General features: G+C 44.2%; 2 protein-coding genes across 2 annotated transcripts in view; one reads left to right on the top strand and one right to left on the bottom strand.

Annotated features, from left to right (window-relative positions):
• The window catches only part of CEP295 (centrosomal protein 295), a 43,471-nt gene extending 28,530 nt beyond the window's left edge, over positions 1-14,941 (bottom strand). The window contains exons 1-7 of the mRNA XM_033146126.1: positions 14,856-14,941; positions 8,050-8,182; positions 7,130-7,330; positions 5,959-6,083; positions 4,184-4,277; positions 2,073-2,204; positions 595-735 (exon numbers count right to left, since the gene is read on the bottom strand). Coding sequence (XP_033002017.1) covers positions 595-735; positions 2,073-2,204; positions 4,184-4,277; positions 5,959-6,083; positions 7,130-7,330; positions 8,050-8,157 — 801 coding nt within the window. The 5' untranslated portion in view covers positions 8,158-8,182; positions 14,856-14,941. The remainder of the gene's footprint in view (positions 1-594; positions 736-2,072; positions 2,205-4,183; positions 4,278-5,958; positions 6,084-7,129; positions 7,331-8,049; positions 8,183-14,855) is intronic.
• A 178-nt stretch (positions 14,942-15,119) lies between these two features.
• Positions 15,120-18,935, top strand: CMTR2 (cap methyltransferase 2). Its single transcript, XM_033146125.1, has 2 exons — positions 15,120-15,259; positions 16,566-18,935. Exon 2 carries the CDS (start codon positions 16,585-16,587, stop codon positions 18,865-18,867), a length of 2,283 nt encoding a protein of 760 aa, XP_033002016.1. The 5' UTR covers positions 15,120-15,259; positions 16,566-16,584; the 3' UTR covers positions 18,868-18,935.
• The last annotated feature ends 319 nt before the right edge of the window (positions 18,936-19,254 follow it).

Here is a 19,254-nt window from a genome sequence, read left to right as displayed (position 1 = left end):
AGTTGGCAGAGAGGGGAACTGCTGAAAACTGAGAAGAGGCACCTTTCAGGAAGGCTTTTATCGAAGAAGCAAGAATGAACTCCTTCTGCAAGCTTCCTGAACTCAGGATCCACTCCTTTATATTTTTGTGTAACTACACCAGAACAAATAGGTAGCTACATTCTGTGAAAGTAGGCCATGCTGAAAAGAATTCTAGCTGTATTGAAGTTCAACTCTGAAGTACCTGCACAATGCAGTTAATAAAAAAAAAAAACCTCTTCTCCCATATATTAGAATGCTTTGCGTTTCATCAATCTTATGCCCACAAATGCCAAACCTTACCTACCCTGAGGCCTGAATTACTTCAGCGTGGCTTTCTAAAATGTTCAACTATATTTCATCTTTGACAGTGGAAAGAACATTGCACACTGTGAACCTAGAAACTGAGGATAAGCACTACGAACGCTTTAAGGGCTTGAACTTTAAACAATCCATTATTTCAGAATCTTTCTGGAGAAAGGTTAGCTGATTGTACTTTGAATTCATTAAATATACAGTGCCCAATTTGCTATTATTACTCATCTGATGTTGGGAGAATGTTTCGGCTTTGCTTACTCGTGCAAGGCGGACCATCTTCAAGGCATGCTTCCCTCTTAGGCGAGCTTTTTCTTGCTGCTCCCTCCTCTCTCTCTCTTCATTGCTTTGCAGTCCTTCCTTCCGTTTGGCTTCCACCTTGGCAAGTAACCGAGCATCTGGCTGGCAGTCAACAAGCAACAAGTTAGGAATACCAAGTTCTACGGTGCCTCAAAAGACTATACCCAGAAGTACAGTTTTGTAGGTAAAAGGTACTGAAACCAAATACATTTGGGACTATCTTCCCCACCCAACTACCCAAGAGTGGCCCTCAAACAATATGTCAAGTCTCTGTGATTTCAAGCTCAATTAGACAGTAAACCATAAGGAAATAATGTATTGTTCACAGTCTGGCAACTGATTCGATGCCATGACCTAGCAGAGCAGCAACTGTGTGCCCTGCTAGGGGCAACAGCTTTGCAGAATGGAAAATAATTCAGTAAGTTGTGTGAAGTGTGGGAGGACTGCAGCAGAATATATTGGGGACCTCTGAAGGACCCCATAAGAGCCTGCTATAAGAGTATGACGTCCCTGCTTCTGGTTTAATCAAATGAGAATCTGCTGCTAGAGTTAAACACAAAATAGTGGGAAGAAAGAAACAATGAGAGGCAGAGAACACGTGAACTTAAGAAGAGTCTGCTGAATCAGGCCAAAGACCCATCTAGTCCAGGACCCTGTTTGTGCAACGGCCATCCAAACGGAAGCAGCACTCCGCCCAGTTGCATACCATGTTGAAGTGGTGCTTCCTTTTGTGTCCTGAATTTTCAAATATTCCACTTCATTTAATAAGGGAAGGGGTTGCAGTTCAGCAGTAGAGCATCTGCTTCCATGCAGAAAGTTAAGTTCAATTTCCCACAGATACATAGTAACAAGGAAAATTGGGTGAAACAAACTTATTTAAGGACTTGCTATTTAGGTTCTATGATATAGCCCAGGCATAGGCAAACTCTGGCCCTCCAGATGTTTGGGACTACAATTCCCATCATTCCTGACCACTGGTCCTGTTAGCTAGGGATGATGGGAATTGCAGTCCCAAACATCTGGAGGGCCGGAGTTTGCCTATGCCTGATATAGCCGAACATAAACAGCGTGCACAAAAATTGCCTTCGTTTTCTTTTGCAAATAAGGCTATGCTGCATCAACAGTCTCAATCTTTTACAGGTTTTCAGTAAGAAAAGCTCCCGTTTTAATACTGCACTTTTTTTTGCAGGAATGACATACGTTAATTTCAAGTATTCCACTTATGAGTTCCATACCCACAAGAAAAGAAGTGGCTATAATCCAGAAGGACACTGGGATTCCAACTGTTGAACAACAGAAAGGCAAATATTTGTGCTTCCCAATGCTTCATGCTGATCGTCAATTTTCCACAACGGACAGCAAAAATTCAGCAAGTGCTTCTGGAACACTGCTACTGCTGTTATACAAAGTATGCCACATGCAAAGTAAAAATCAGTCACCTGGTCTATGTTCATTTCTCTATCTACATATGGATCACAGAGATGATGAAGATCACAGAGATGATGGCGAGTGATCGAAAAAGTGTCAGTATCACAGACTTTCACTGTAGAAACACTCTTCAACTCAATATTCTGAAAAGTTTGAAGAATAAATTTGTTTTAATTGGATGGATGTGCTAAACAACCAAGAACATGAACAGTACAAGGTTACCCATTACAAACAATGTAAAACCCATCTAAAGAAAGATGTCTCCAAACTCCCACCAAAACTGAGCAGAGTGAGATAGATTTAGGCATGTCTGTAAGAGGAACTCCACATTTTCCCATATATCAGGCTATAACATTATGTGAATATATGTGTGTCATTATTATTATACTAATGTTTAGGGTTCCCCCCCCCCCAAAAAAAATTGATCTGCACAATAAATACTAGGAGTGTGCGTAGCTCTGCAGGAAGGTCAAATAAGAAGGCAAATATAGGTGATTCAGGAGTTCTCCCCATCCCAAGTCAAAGCAATGTTTCAATAACCCTGAGTCAAATCAGGATCCCCGCAAATTCTTTGTCACTGTATCATATCTGTTCCGTATACCTCTCTATTTTCCTAGGGTCTTCATCTTTCTCTACATCCATGAGCTTTGCAGAAATAAGGCTATCCAAAATGTTGCCTGTGGAGCACTGAAGAGCGCTGGATTGTTTTTGTTATTATTATTATTAATTAAATATGTATACTGCCCTTCATCCATAGATCTCAGGGCAGTTCACAATAGAGAAATACAATATAAAAAACACAGCAGTGAAGGATGCTTTTTTTAGTTAAAAGCTTCATGTACCTTCTTCTTAAAAAACAACAACAAAACCCTACATTGTTTTGCCCCGGGGGGGGGGGGCGCGATAGACAGAGCTCGCCTCATACGGTCAGGCCTATTGAATACATGCCAGGCATACCAGAACAGAAAGCACCAAAAATGAAAAGCCGGTGTGAAGCTGCAGAGTTTTTAAAAGTGTACAAGTAAAAATATACACCACCTGGTCACCTCCTAATTATTTTACAGTAAGAAAAAGACACAAACTCCATTTCCCCTAAGCGATTATGGAGGAAAGTGAATCCATTTCACTTCCCCTACCAAAGCCCCGGACATATTTGTCTGCGATGTGGCAGGCTTAATCCACTTTGGAAGGGTCCCTGTGCCTGAAAATTTCATTCACTTTGGTCTAAAGAGGCAAACTATTATAGGCATTTTTAGATTCCCAATTATAGCGAATGCAGATCAAAGCGGAGAGCAGAGCAATTCAGAAACAGATTAAAATTATTATTTTTTAAGTACAAGGCAAATCTTGGGGGACATACATATCCCTAACAAATACCTCTTCAACGAACTAAAAGCACTGTGTGCATACAATATACCAATGACCCTTACAAAACCCACTCAGTAATTTGAGACAGTATGACCACCCAGGAGGTTAACAGGGCACTGGGGGTTTTCTGATCTCCCTTCACCTACTGATCAGCTCCATCAATGCATCCCTCTCACAAGGGTGTGGGTGATAGGTGGCTATTGCACCAACAACAACTGCTGGCATCCCTATAGTGCAGATCATAGGGGGAGGCCAAGAAATAATGGCTGCCAAAAACTGCTCAGAGCGTGTACAGTTTAGGCAATATTCAATTGTGGGCTCTCCATTATAGTTCACACTTAGCCAACATGCTACACCAATGTATTTCAAAAGGTAACATATTAACCAGAAAGAGAAATCTATCACGAGATTAACTCCAGCATGTGATTTTCAGAGGCAGGAAGAACGATGGGAGGAATTCAACACTGCACTCTTCTGATGGCAGCACAAGCATTTCTGATTGCCAGATGGAGCAACTCCCCACCCCTCTGTCCTTTCAGTGCATGCTCTTCTGGGGGCAATCCTGACCCTCCATAACAGACTTAGGGGGAGCGTAGGGGGTCATGCCATTCAACACGAGCTATATGTTGTTCCTGTATAAACCAACTTCTAGGCCTCTTAATCTTTTTTAAAAAAGGAATGCATTAGTCCCTATGATGAGACTTATATTGAGCTAGGCTCCAACATTTTTTAAAGTTTTGAAAAGAATACTCACTTCAAAGGGGGGAGGGGGAGGAGGCGGTAGGCTTGCAATTTTAGCAGCTCTCTCTTTTTCTACATCCAACGCGTTCTTCCGTGCATTTGTTCTCCTTGTTTAGAAGGGGGAAAGCAAGAAATAAGGCATTCAAATCAGATTTTGTGCATATAATAAATAGTAAAACATAATCAATATTTTTTATTAATTGGCTATATACTGAATTTCAAAGATAATAAAACTAACACGCAGCAGGCTGTTATCCAACTCAGTGACAAGTGTTTTTAAAAAGGGCGAGAACCAGAGAGCAGAATGCAACTTCCCACAATACCCTGCAGGTTATTTTGACTTGGTTCCCTTTGTTACGTTGTCCTTCCAATTCCCACAAAAAGGAATAGGCTGGCCTATACCACATGTTTTGGGCTACAACCCCCACCAACATGGCCAATGGAAATTATGGAAGTTGTAGTCACAAACATCTGAAGGGCACCAGGTTGGGGAAGGCTAGTCTGCAGACAAGAGCCAGTGGAGACCAGGTTTCAAGTCCTCACTCAGCCATGAAGCTCACTGTGTGACTTTGGGCCAGTCACTCACTCTCAGCCTAACCTATCTCACAGGGTTGTTACAAGGATAAAATGGGGAAGAGGGGACCTATGTAGACCAATTGAGCTCTATGACAAAAGGTGGGGAAAATAAATGCAATAAATAAATGCACAGCTGTTGTAGTCCTTAGACCAAAACAGAAATCAAATGCTGTTAGGACAGTAATTCTATGCACAACTGCTTGCAAGCAAATCTCAATGAATTCAGCAAGTCCGACAATTGAAGAATGGCAGCAGAAAGTATTGGAGTATGCGGAAATAGCAAGGCTAACTGGAAGAATCTGACAGCAGGACGATGAGAAATTCCAAAAAGAATGGTCCAAATTTATGGTATACTGAGAGAAAACTGTACATAAATACACTCACAGGACTGAAATAGCGTTTATTGTAAATATTTGGTTAGATCATAAGATGTAATGCTGTAATATAATAAGGAATGTATGTTTAAAGTATAATACAAAAAAATTAAGGAATTATAGACATTTATAGAATGTATATATAGTGAACATGCTTAAGTAAGAGTAATGTAAAGAAGCCAGAAGAGGGGTGGAGGGAATTTAATTTGGATAAGATATAGATTTATAGGAGAATAATATTGTTAAGCTGTATAGTGTTTAAGACAGTTGGAAAAATTAATAAAAAAAATTGGAGGGGGGAAAAAGAATTCAGCAAGTCATAAAGCGGAATGAAAATACATAGGATCGGGCTATAGGTGTATCTTTGCACAGCACAAACAATGTATCTCAGGAAGTGGAAGTTAAAAGGAACCATGGAAGGAGAGGAAGGGAAGTCCATCAGTGATCGTCATTTTTTTAATGTAATAGAATATGTAATATGTAACTTTCTTTTTCCTATTACTTTTGGGGTTTTTTTGTTTTGTTTTTCTTGTGCTGAAATGTACCAGAAATGCAAAAAAAAACCTCCAAAAAAACAACTGTAATATTCTTCAGAATATGCAATTCCTAATACTGTAATTACTGAAAGGTTTTGTCAAAAGTACCCCAAGTAAGCAGAAAGGCACATGCTAAAGCAAGGCGGCCCCATGCCCTCCCCTCTTAACAATTCAAGCTTCTGCTGCAACCCCAACTCAAGAGAGACTATTGGGCTGTGCAGGGAAAGCTCAAATGCATAAACCCAGGTGCAACCCTACGTGTGCATACATGCAAGTGACTTTGAGACATTAAAGCAGTTTACCTTGTTTGCTCCCTCAGCAACTTCTCTTTTTTATTTTTCTGCTCCTTTAGCGCTTCCTTATGCCTCTTTTCTGCTCTTTGTTTCCTTTCCTTTGCCAGCTTGGCCAGAGCCTCCAAATCTGGTTCCTTTGAAATTAAATGTATACGTTGAACAGTTGTCATAGAAACAAATTAACATCAACATTTTAATTCAAACACCTTAAAAGTGTATTGAAGACGTCAGGTAAACTTCCCTTTTGTGCAGATGTCATGACCTGTCTTTGTGCCAGCTTTTAATAGAAAATGTTTGCAGGGGCTTAATCTAAGGAATAATTTTGCCATCAAAATGTGCTGTGGTGCTAGTGTTAGCTCTAATGGCTGCCTTTCCACCAGGACTGGGTCTATACTCATTGCTATTGAAGCAGGACCCACTAGAGTAAAGGTACTGTATCAACTTATGAGTAAAATGGAATTTTCTAATTCCATTGAAAGTTTTGGAATTTTACTCTAATACCTTTTCTTTGTCTCTATAGATGGTGCTATGTTAATTACTTGCTCCACTTTAAGTGGACGTTTAATGATCAAAATGTTGATGGCATTAATATTTCGCACTGATAAAAGGGCAAGGTTTATTCTCGGTTTGGGAGCATCTTTGTAAATATCAGCGTTCCACACCATTTCTCCATTCATTCGCTTTCGAAGGTTCCAATGATAATTATAAATTTCAAATCCACTCATTTGTCATTAGCTGCCTCTTCAATATACAAGTTGCACCATTTCACAGCTCCACTTATCCTAGGATTTAACATACTTCAATTATCAACAGATTAAGTAGTGCCACCCCCCTTGACAAATAAAACTGAAGCCTGCAGCACAGCTGTCTACTACCATCATTTTACACCTGCCCAACATTTAACTATTTGCCTTGTTTTGCTCCATTTGCATGTTTAAATGTATGACACATAAATTCATGAGTCTGAATTTCCATATGCCTTCCTTCACATATACATATGTAAGAAAAAAGTAACACCTGCCTACTTGTTTTATTACTACATGATTATATATATATATATATATATATATATATATATATATATATATCTTAGTAAAATATACAGCTTTTCTAATTTCAGTTGAGTAGATATTTGCAGAAAGTCTTGGTTGCTATAGTATCACATCCATAATTTACCTACATTTTCCTTTGCCTGTCTATGCCCTTCTCCTATAGCTCTTAAGCTTGACAGATAAAGCTTCTCCAAGGCTTGAATCTTTTCATTTTGTGCTCTTTGCCACTCTGCTTTCAGTTCTTCTGCCAAATGATGCAGCTGCTCATCTCTTCTCTGCTTAACATCTCGCCTTATCTGCAAAGCAATATTCTTCTCCTGCTCTCTAACCTGGAAGGAAAAAAATATTTGTTGATTTTATATTTTGTAGAGGAATGTAGACTTCTTTTTAAATTGTTATTTTACTTGAATTCTTTGTTCACCTTACTTAAACCCACTTGCTTTACCATGCTAGACAGTTATCTGCTTCTTGACAAATAGGGCACTTGTGAAATGAGGGCCAGCAACAAGGAAATAGAACAGGCATAGGCAAACTTGGCACTCCAGAGGTTTTGGGACTACAACTCCCATCATCCCTAGCTGATTTGACCTTGTGTAGCTGACACCTCAGCAACACTGTAGTCAAGTTCCCTCTACCCTTTTTTTGCTCAAGTGGGAAAGTATATGTGGCTGAAGTGCTCTGGTGTCTTGGTGACACAATGGACAGCTCTTCTCTCAACCCTGGAACCAGAGAGGGGGGCAAGAATTGCAATACAACTGAAGATAGGATCCCCGTCAATCTCTGCAGCTCCCAGGTTGGGGCAAATGCTACAGCTTGTCAGACTCAGAATCGGTCCGCTCCCATGCAGAATGAAATGTGGAAGCCTGCTGATTCAATTGCCTAATGCAGGGCTTCCCAAGCTTGGGTCTCCAGCTGTTGTTGGACTACAACTCCCATCATCCCCAACTAGCAGGACCAGTGGTCAAAGATGACGGGACCTGTAGTCTGGAGACCCAAGCTTGGGAAACCCTGACCTAAAGGAAGGCCATTCCCAACAATGAAAACACACCTGCTGTAGCCTTAATTTCCTTCTCCTTTCATGTTCTTCTTTCAGCAGCTGAGCTTCTTCATTAGGACTAAGTCTAAGTCCCACAGCTTTGGCCACTTTTCTTTTCATCTTTGCAGACGTGTAATGTTCTATTCTGCATTAGCAAAACAAAATACAACAGGAATAAACTTTGTTTCACTCTAACTTAGTGAAGATAAAGCACAAAATCAACAGGTGTCTGCAACAGGAACCAAAAAGCTTATTCTCATGGCAACAATAATTATGTACAGGTAAGACAACAGCATGGGCAGGAAATGAGACTGAGATTAATCAGCTACCCTTCTGTAGGCATACCTGCCTTCCTCCATCTACCAATCCAAACCAATCCAAATAACTTTTTTGTGGGTAGTGGAGGACACTATTTGGCATTGGCACCACCTGACTTTAATTAACAAGAACAATGTGCAAGTCGTAAGACTGGACTAACATTAGTTTTGAGCCATTTCTCTACAGTCATCAATGAAATTAAATTCTAGTTCTTTTTTTTTTACCCAATACATATTTAGCCCACTTCAATATGGCATACAATCATCCCTTATCTAAGCAAATGCTGAACATTTTAGCCGTACATCTTTCTGCAAGCACAACACCCCATTCACTTCATGAATAGGGTATAAATAAGACTACTTCCACCCTTTCAAATGGAATGCTTTTAAAAGTAATGAAGTATGTACAAACATAAAAGGACGAGAAAGTAAAACGAATGGGGTTTGATTACTTGTCACCATGCTTTTCAGACACACTATCATCTTGTTTTCAAATTTCTCACCGCAATCAAAATACTGTTCTGAAGAACTGAGCTAAAGCTTTCCTGGAGAGCTGAAAATATAACAAGCAATATGAAAGCACCTCAAGGTCACACTGCCTCTGGAGCATATGCCCTCCATACTTTAGAATTCACATAGATACATAATTACTCTGGTGGATAAATGGGCACAGGATTCAGCTTACATTTTTCAAAAGCAAAAGTGTATCGCACAAGCTGCTTCAAAAGAAAAGCGCCACAGAGGGTTCATAAGACCTCCAGTGGGTGGAATTTCACAAAGTTTAACCAACAAGCAAAACCTTAAGATCTTCCTTAATGCATCTTTTACCCATGGTATGTTCAAACAAGACTGTCTTGGGAGCTCTCTAACCTTAGCCAATTGTGTAAAAGAATAAAAAAGAATTTTAACTATGTAAAAAAAAAAATATGAAAAGCAGACATTTGCATTGAAGTGACAAATATGAATACATCGAGGATTCTCCAGAACTCGATGAGGATTCTCCAGAACTCAGTGGCTTGAGGCAAAATAGCTTTTTTGTTTTACTGCCCTAAGGCTCCAAAATAAATGACAAAACCCCCCACACATTGACAGTTAACCTGCCCTTACTAACACTTACGGTAATCATATTCATGCAAAATTAGCTGTAGCTTATAATACATTTCAAAGCAAAGAGAAACCTGTTTGCTGCCTTAGGGCAAGGGCATGTTGCTATTCTGAGAAGAGCAGCCACATCAGACCCCAGCATTTCCAAAGCCCACCCAATACTATGAAGGGTAAACAGTCAAATGTCACTTACGCTGTAGAAACTCACAGAGCATCTTCTATAACATGGAAAACAGTTCAAAGAAAACACAGCTGGGGAGGAGGGAGAGCATCTTTAAACATGTTTACAGTGAAGGGAGCTTAGCTTAAGAGAACTCATAATGCAATCCTCAACAAACTTGCTAGGAAGTAAGCCCTGATTAGTTCCAGGTGACATACTTCTAAATAAATAGCATAGGATTGCACAACATGTTTGTGGTGTGTATGCTTAATTTAATTAAAATTTTAATTTCCTTATTGAAAAAGAACCAATTCTATATCAGCCCTGGAATAAACATCAAGATATAGTTGGGGACAGCAGTAAGATTGGATTCAGGAAACCCAGTTTAAAATCATGCTCAAGGCTAATTCACAATGTTGCAACAAATGTATGTTATTGCAGGGGCGTCGTAGGGTGGGGGCGGGGGGGCGGGCCGCCCCTAGGTGGGCGTAACATTTTGGCGCGTGGGGGTGACTTGCGGCGGCCCCTCCCATCACTCCCACGCGCCGCCGCTCCCTCCGTCACCCCGGGAGCAGCAGCGCTGCACGGACGGGGTGCTCGCTGCAGCGCTGCTCCTCCCGGGGTGACCGGTGGTGCGTGGGGAGTGGTGGGAGGGGCCGCCGCAAGTCACCCCCACGCACCGCCGCTCGCTCCGTCACCGTGGGAGCAGCAGCGGCGCACAGTGTGTGCGGTGCTGCTGCTCCCGGGGCGACGGAATGAACGGTGGCCCCTCCCACCACTCCCACGCGCCGCCGCTCGTCACCCCGGGAGGAGCAGCGCTGCAGGAACGGGGTGCTCGCTCGGCCGAGCGAGCACCCCGTTCCTGCAGCGCTGTTCCTCCCTGGGTGACCGGTGGGGAGTGGTGGGACGGGCCGTCGCAAGTCACCCCCACGCACCGCTGCTCGCTCCATCACCGTGGGAGCAGCAGCGGCGCACAGTGTGTGCGGTGCTGCTGCTCCCGGGGCGACGGAACGAACGGCGGCACGTGGGGTGACAAGCGGCGGCCCCTCCCATCACTCCCCACGCGCCGCCGTGCCGCTCCCTGCCCGCTGTGCTCAGGGAGCGGAGCCCGGGGCGAAAGAACAGGGGCAGGCCCGCTGGCCCAACCCCTCTCCTTTCCCCGGGACGGCTCCGCTCACGGAGCGCAGCGGGAGAGGGGCGGGCCAACTGGCCCGCGCGGAGGCGTTGTTCCGTGCGCATGCGTCATGACGTCATGCGCACGGAGCGACGCCCCGCCCCCATGGGTGCCACTGGGCTTGCCTCCCCCAGCAGCCCAGTGGCTAGCGACGCCCCTGTGTTATTGATCTAAAGCAGGAATGAGGAAAAGCCTAAGTCTGCCGAAATGTTCTTGGTCTAGAACAGGCTTCCTCAAACTCGGCCCTCCAGATGTTTTTGGCCTACAACTCCCATGATCCCTAGATAGCAGGACCAGTGGTCAGGGATAATGGGAATTGTAGTCTCAATTCGGAGGGTCGAGTTTGAGGAAGCCTGGTCTAAAAATCCCTTATCCACAACCATTGACCCTGGTGATTAGGGCTGACGGGAGTTGCAGTCCAATAGCATCTGAAAGGCCGCAGCTGGTCCCTAATCCTGATAGAAGTATTTTGATTTTGCCTCTTGATCATGATGCTTAGTGAAATCACTAACACTATAAAATCACAAAAAGCAAGGTAAGAGCAGTTAAAACAATTAACAATTAAAAGAAACAACAAACGATGCCAGAGTAGGAAACAGTGCTAGGTTTCATTAAAAGCTTTGGAGAACAATGTTTTCAACCTCTTTCCAAAGGTCATAAGGCATGGTCCCCCCCAGATGAAAGAGAAAGGGTATTTCAGAGGCTTGGCACCACAACCCAAAAGGCCCCATTCCTTTTTGACATGTGGGAACAGTTTGCCTTGTCTTATTCATGCCGCAAAGCAAGAAAGCATGACACACGCCCTACACAACACCACCAATCACAGTTCATGGCACATGTATGCAAGTATTTACAGGCAACTAACACTGATGTACATACAGCAAAGCTGAATTCCTCATAAGCTGCAAATCAGTTATTAGTGATGAATCCTTTAAGATGAAGTGAGGAAAGTCAACATAATAAATAATAAAGAACCCTGTCTGGTTCAGAGGCAGAGTTATGGAGTGATAGAGGTCAAATGCGACTAGTGAATGACTGCAGAATTGGGAGTTTGCAAAACAGTAACACCTGCCCTCCCAATATTGAGCATATAAGAATATACTCCATTGGTACTATGCTGTTTTTCAGTGATACGTTCCCCCAAATATTTTCTCTCTCATTGTTATTAGCCAAGCATCCTTGGAAAAGCTATTCCCTCTCAAACTGAGGCTGTTGTGAGGGCAAAATATTTTTTTTTTAACAGAATTTATTGACATTTTGATAATATAACACAAACCCAACCCCACACCTACAAATACCAAAACAAATACATATACACATAATGTCAGGATTCTTCTTCTTATCTATATACTTTACAAAAAAAAATTTCTAGTTCTGAATCTTGACGTTTGACTTCCCCCGCCTATACACCTTCGATTTTAAATCAATATACCATTTTCTTAACAACTTTTCTCTCTAAAAAATTTAACTTTACTTAAAAAGAAAAAACACCATTGTCTTAATCTTTGCATTATAACCTAAATCTTAACCAAGTATTCTTATAGCTAAACTTATTTCTTCTATCCTTTATCATGCTGCTTATAACTTAAAATTCAATATCTCCTTACTTGTTTAAAATAAACTTGTGATTAACAGACTTCACACTCCGATTTCGGATACCATGGCAGACCATTCAGATTATACATTTGAGGCTTCAACCCACTCCCCCTCTGTCCATTGTCCTTTTCTGTCTTTCTCCACAGCCAAGTCCCTCATTGTCTTCCTCTGAGTGTCCACAGATCCAGGCAGCGTCCACATCAAACCCAGCATCGAGCCTCAGGGCGTTCCACATCTCCATTCTGGGCGATTCTTTTGCTCCTTCTTCTTGTAGAAATCTTAATTCCATGTCTCTTGCCCCCGAGCTGCCACCTCGGGGTCTGGATATTGTAAATTTTCCTGTTTCAGGTTCCTTTTCCATTCGCCCAGCCATTTCCGACCATCCTCCAAGCGCCCCTCCCAGCTCTTTGCCAAGGCTTGATTCCATTGTGTAGAACTTTTGAAAAGCCTCCTCTGTGGAAAGTACATCCTTTTTATGAATAATTCCACTCAAGACCTGTAGTTTCCGATTAAGCAATTCCATCTGCAAAATAGTGAGCATTTCCTCATCCCTTAAATCAGAGCTCGATGCCAGTGCGATCACAAAGTCCAGCATTTTGAGAGAGAGGGTGAGTATCAGATTTCAGTTCCTGTCTCTTCCTTCCTTTGTCTCAATTTTTCCCACGACAAACCAAGTCGCCGCCATTTCTCCGAAGCCGGAGTATAAAGACCAAAACTTCAAACGGAGATATTTTTTCCCCAATTAACCCCCGAAGGGAGATCTCAACAGACTCAGTTTTCAAATTCCAAGTACTTTCTGTAATTGTTGTAGCAGCAGTCACTTAAAGGGTTAATCTCTTTCACCACTCGAAGGGAGGGAGGCGGGCTGCCTTTCTTCTTTCCCCCAGAGCATTCCAGGAATACAAAGAGTCAATCAATTACTCACAGCCTCTGGGTTCTTATCAGCTCCTTAATGACAGGTAGAACTTAGACGCTCATCACAGGCTTTGCCGCCGCATTTCCATCCCGGTTGGGGCATGTCCCCTAAAGCCCGGCTCCGTAGTCCCTTCACCCCCACTCCCCCTTTACAGGGGGTGCGGGGGAAGGGTTCGGAGCCACAACGGGCACAGCCGGGGAGCCCAGGGCACGGGACGCTCTTCCCGCACCCCAACCGGAGCCCCGCTATGCGGCTGCAGGGCTCCTGACCCCCGGGATGAACTGGGTGCTTCGCAGCCGAAGCAACCCACGACCACCCATAATGGCGTCAGCCGCCGGAAGCCCGTTGTGAGGGCAAAATAGGCAAAGAATAGCAAATTAACATTTAGCATCTGTATCAAATCTGAAGCATTCTAAAAGCTAATTCACATATATTACACAATAACGCTACACATATTGAAAAATGTTGAAGAAACTGTTCCCTTGGAGATGAGTATACGAAGATTTAATGTGAATTCCTTCCATGTATTAACAAGTCTTATGCTACCTTAAAAAATTAACAAGTTTATCAAGATACAATATATGCCACTGTTTAAATAAAGAGAAGTAAAGACTTCCAAGGCGCCCTAAAAACAGTACATTAAGTATTAATGCATTTAGAATACTACGGTTCTTCTTGAGGAGCATTTGATTGAATGGCTTTGTTCAGAAGTACATTCCACAAACCAGTTTATGAAGCTGGAAGGCAATTCTGAGCTGGTATATTCCTTCCCACACCCTGCCACACTCCTCTCCCTCACAGGGCTTGTTTTAAAGCATTATTTCCTGCTGCACCCAAACCAGCAGAATGTTGCAGTTACAGGTAGGTAGCCGTGTTGGTCTGCCATAGTCAAAACAAAATAAAAAATAAAAACGGAAGCTCATACCAAGAACAATCTTAGTTGGTCTCTAAGGTGCTACTGGCAGGATTTTTTTTTAAAAAAAATCAGCATAATGTTGGTTAACTAACCAGGATAATAAGCAGATTATTTGACACAAAACAGGGTTTGAACATACTGTAATAGGGAACTTCAGTTTAAGACAAAGTCAGGATCTCTGCACCAAAACAGATGTACAAGGAGAGGGGCGAATTCTCACCAAACAACTTGGGCTTCACTGTATTTTCCTGAACGTGCTTTTGAGATCTCCTCTTCTTTGCTCCTGTGCAGATTCCTCCAACAAGCTTCCATGGGTCACAGCATACTTTGCCAGGTACCTAAAGTTAGTCACCTAACGTAGCAGACGTGTAGTTGATTACAATGTGCCGATTCATATTGGGCCAAAGTGGGGAGAGGAAGAGCTGAGCCAATCCACTCAGCAGATTCACAACTGCTCTTTTTATGCTAGCCGTAAAGATGCACCTACACATTCGGATAATCACTTCATGCATCTGATAAAAAGTGGGCTATGGCTCATGAAAGCTTATTTATTCAATTTATTGTTATCTCTCTACAATATTTATATACTACTTTTCGGGCAGACCTCACAAAGCGGCTTATGCCTCGATACCTACGTTGGCCTTAAAGCTGCCCGCAAGGTTCTTCATTAAAACGGACTCTCCGAACAGACTCGCCCCCCTCACAAGAGTTTCCGCTTCTGGTCGCCGCTGCTAACGTCACATCCGCCGGCCCAAACCGCCTTCCCCCCCCCCTCGCCTTCTCCGATTGGCCGCTGGGTGGAAACCGCCCAAGCCGCGCGGGAAGCCGGGCGGGCTCTCGCGACAGGGTGATGGGAGGAACGCGTTCTGCGCGTGCGCGGCTGGTCCGGAAAAGGCGATTTCTCGGTGCGGACCCGAAAGGGAAAAAGACTAGAGCCTCGAAGTGCGCCTGCGCGGAAATGGAAGGAGCCTTCTCCCGGCCTCACCCATAAAGGGAAGCACGCATGCGCAGCTGTTGGAGAGGGTTTTCAGCGTAGGGGGTGAATACTTTTAATTACTGTACACGGATAATGGTTTGGTGTGCCCCCCCCTCATTCATCATGGGTATTGATTGGAGATCAAAAGGACATCCTCTTTGAATGTATGGTTGTAGCGGAAGGGGCGGGGTCGAGGTCTTGTCCGCGTTAATGAATGTACACGAATGCTTTGCTGTCGCTAAATTAACGTGCGAATTACAAGAAGCGTGTACTCCTTGGGTATGTGATGCATACCTGATTTATTGCTTCAGTGGCTTAAAAAAAAAACTTCAGTTGCCTTTGGGAATTGTGTCGTGTAGTGAGTGCTTGTCACAGAAATCATGCAGGGGGCGTTTTGCCAAAACTGGGGTGCAGATTTGGAATATTGGTAGAGCCTTTTGTTGCTTTGCTTTGTCTTTCTGGCTCTCTAGTTACTGGGCTACAACTCCCATCACACGTCAGCGGAACGGCCTGTCAGCAGAGCTTATCAACCATTACTAAACGTCCCCCTCCCTCGAAAACCCTCTCCCGTATAGCTGCTTTACAATGCCCATTTAGCTCAGCATTGTCTATACCAGGAGTGAGGGGCTTCAGGCCTGGGGGCCAAATGCATCCCCCACCCCCACACCTTTGTTTGATCCTCAGAGCTTTCCCCATGCCACACCGCTCACTTCACACCCTGTGTTGTTGTTTTTTGCCTGGAATGTGGTCTTGAAGTCTGATATTGCCTCCTTGTCTGAGATTGTCTGATTGTCTGATATTGGGTGGAGGATAGAGTAGAAACCAGCTTACAGTACAAAGGTAAAGTTTACTTCGGCCTCTGGTCCCACCCACCTCAGCCATGGGGCCCTCCAAAAGTTGCCCAGAAAATAATGCGGTTCTTGGGCTGAAAAAGATTCCTCACCCCTGGTTCGTACTGACAGTGACTCCTCTAAATTTCAGACAGGAGACATTCACAGCCAGGAGAGCCAGTGTGGTGTAGTGGTTAAGAGTGGTAGACTCGTAATCTGGTGAACCGGGTTCGCATCTCCGCTCCTCCACATGCAGCTGCTGGGTGACCTTAGGCTAGTCACACTTCTCTGAAGTTTCTCAGCCCCACTCACCTCACAGAGTGTTTGTTGTGGGGGAGGAAGGGAAAGGAGAATGTTAGCTGCCTTGAGACTCCTTCGGGTAGTGAAAAGCGGGATATCAAATCCAAACTCTTCTTCTTCTTCTTCTTTACAGCCCTACCTGGAGATTCTGGCGATTGAACCTGGGATCATCTGCATGCAAAGCAGGTGGTCTTCCCCTGAGTCCTTTCCCTCCTCATTTGGTTTTCTCTTTTCTCCAGGGTTTGCCTCGGTCTGAGAATGAACAAGCAGAAGGCGGCAGCATACGCTCAGCAAACCACAACCCTTGACAAGTTTGGCTCTCATATCATTGCTGAAATTGAGAAGCTCTTTGGGAAGAAGTTCTCGTACACCAAACCACCCAACAATGAATGGCAGCTGCCAGAGCCTAACCAGGCTTTTAGCTGTGATCACAAAGAGTTCAGTTCCCTTGCCTCCTTGAAGGATTCCCTGAATGAAGTCAAGAACCAGCTGAGCGACAAGAAATTAGATGAGTGGCATCAGCACACATCCTTCACCAACAAAGCAGGGAAGATCATTGCTCACATCAAGCAAGCCGTAAATGCTGAGTTGTGTACCCAAGCTTGGTGCAAATTCCATGAGATCCTGGGCAGCTTCCCACTCCTCCCAAGTGATGCTCTTCAAAATGGGGAACTCAACTCTGTCCATCTCTGTGAGGCTCCTGGCGCCTTCATAGCCAGCCTCAACCATTACCTCAAGTCTCACCGCATCCCTTGCGACTGGAATTGGGTAGCTAATACCTTGAACCCGTACCATGAAGCAAATGATACCCTTATGATGATTATGGATGACAGGCTTATCGCAAACACTCTGCCCTGGTGGTATTTTGGCCCTGAGAACACGGGGGATGTGATGACGCTCAAACATCTTACGGGACTTCAGCAGTTCATCAGCAACATGGCCACCGTTCACCTGGTCACATCCGACGGGAGCTTTGATTGCCAAGGGAATCCAGGCGAGCAAGAAGCCCTGGTTTCCTCTTTGCATTACTGCGAAATGGTCACTGCTTTAATGACCCTTGGCCTCGGGGGCTCCTTCGTTCTGAAGATGTTCACTCTGTTTGAACATTGTTCCGTTAACTTGCTGTATCTGCTGAACTGCTCTTTCGAAGAGGTCCACGTGTTTAAACCAGCCACTAGTAAAGCTGGGAACTCTGAGGTGTATGTGGTCTGCCTTCACTATTTGGGCAGGGAGGCCATTCACTTGCTCTTGTCCAAGATGATGCAGAACTTTGGGACGGAAATGGTCGAGAAGGCCCTCTTCCCCCAACACTCCATTCCGGAATCTTTCCTTAAAGTCCACGAAGAGTGCTGTTCGTTCTTCCACAGGCACCAAATCGAGACCATTGCTGAGAACCTCCGACTCTTTGAGCGCATGGGCGAGGTGGAGCAGGCGAGGCTGAACGCTTTACGGGATTGCGCTGTCGAGTTCTTCTTGAAGCGGTTTCAGATGAAGCCTATCGCCAGAAATAACTGGCTTGTGAAGAAGCCCCGTGCGGGCTGTAGCATGAACTCCAAATGGTGTGGGCAGAGGAACAAATACTTTTCCACGTACAATGAGAGGAAGATTATGGAGTCTCTGACATGGGAGGAAAAAGTGGCCAAGGGCTGTCTTAATCAATGGGCTGAAGAACATTTCCTCGGTAACGTCGGGAAAAATTGCATCTTGGAAGGGGCTTCTTGCAGCCTGGAGTGTCAGTTATGGTACATCTTGGAGGGGCAGAGGTTGCCGAGAGTGAAGTGTTCTCCCTTCTGTGATGGTGAGGTCCTGAAGAGCCTCAATGAAGCTCTTGAGAAATCTTTCATTGGCAGGGCAAGCGTTGGCGCCCTCAGAAGCCTGGCACAGCAAGAGTGCCAGTCTTGCAATGTTCTTACGGAGTCACTAATATTGTCTGAATTGTCTGAACTTATGGAGGTTCCAAATGAAGGTTGCATTGGCCAAAGAAAGTGCTTGGCTGTAGGCTTCCCATTGCTTTGTGATGCCAACAGCCCATCTGGCTGGGAAGTTAAACTCTTGGAGTCTGCATCACTCTCAACTTTCGGCTGTTCGTTGCTTCACGACGGGGAACCAAAATACCAGCAGCAGCTCCTGGAGTGCCTTTTGCGGTCATTCCCAGAGCTTCAGGAAGGAGATGCTTTGCTCCTGCCCATTCTTTCTTGTTTTACGCGCTTCACTGCTGGCTTAGTCTTCATACTGCACAGTTGTTTCCAGCACATCTCATTTGCTTGCCCAACCTCATCTCATCTCGTAGGGGCCAGCACTGTGCTGCTTTGTGCTGGCTACCAAGGTCTTCCAGATCCAGTTTTCCAATACCTGCAGCAGCTGAGGGAGCTCATGGCTGTGCTGCTTGACTCGGACTCCCCGCAGCAAGTCTTGCAGTTTTTGCCTATGGAAAACCTTCTAAAGGGGCAGTTGCTGGAGTTTCTGTGGGACCTAAATACCTCCATTGCAAAGAGACAGCTGCATTTGATTGTCCAAATCGAGCAACAGCAAATGACATGACTTTTCGTTCAAAGCGGCAGGTTGCCACCCTCCTTTTCACCTAGCTGCTGGAAAAAACCAATTCTTTCTTTTTGAACCATAGGGAACCCTTTTTTTAATATATGGTATTTTGAGACAATAAGTCCTCCTCTGCTGTCCTTTACTATCCTGCTGCTTTATTCTCTGTTTATATGCAACTTGTGAGGCCCTGGGGAAATTTTCTTAATACAGGAGCCACAGCTGTAATGGAGAAAGAGTCCTTTTCTATGCCTAACTGACTTATAAGTTGGGACCAAATCTGCCTAGCTTAGTGCTTCTTCAGAAGTGGCACTGGCTTCCATTAAAGGTGCCTTCAGGTGAATAGGAGCAGCACATAGCTGGGAAGTTTATGCTCATTGTGTGGCTGCA

This window comes from Lacerta agilis, chromosome 4 (assembly GCF_009819535.1).
Source record: "Lacerta agilis isolate rLacAgi1 chromosome 4, rLacAgi1.pri, whole genome shotgun sequence".
In the NCBI taxonomy this organism is placed as follows: Eukaryota; Metazoa; Chordata; class Lepidosauria; order Squamata; family Lacertidae; genus Lacerta; species Lacerta agilis.
This window is presented reverse-complemented; position numbering and strand designations above follow the sequence as displayed.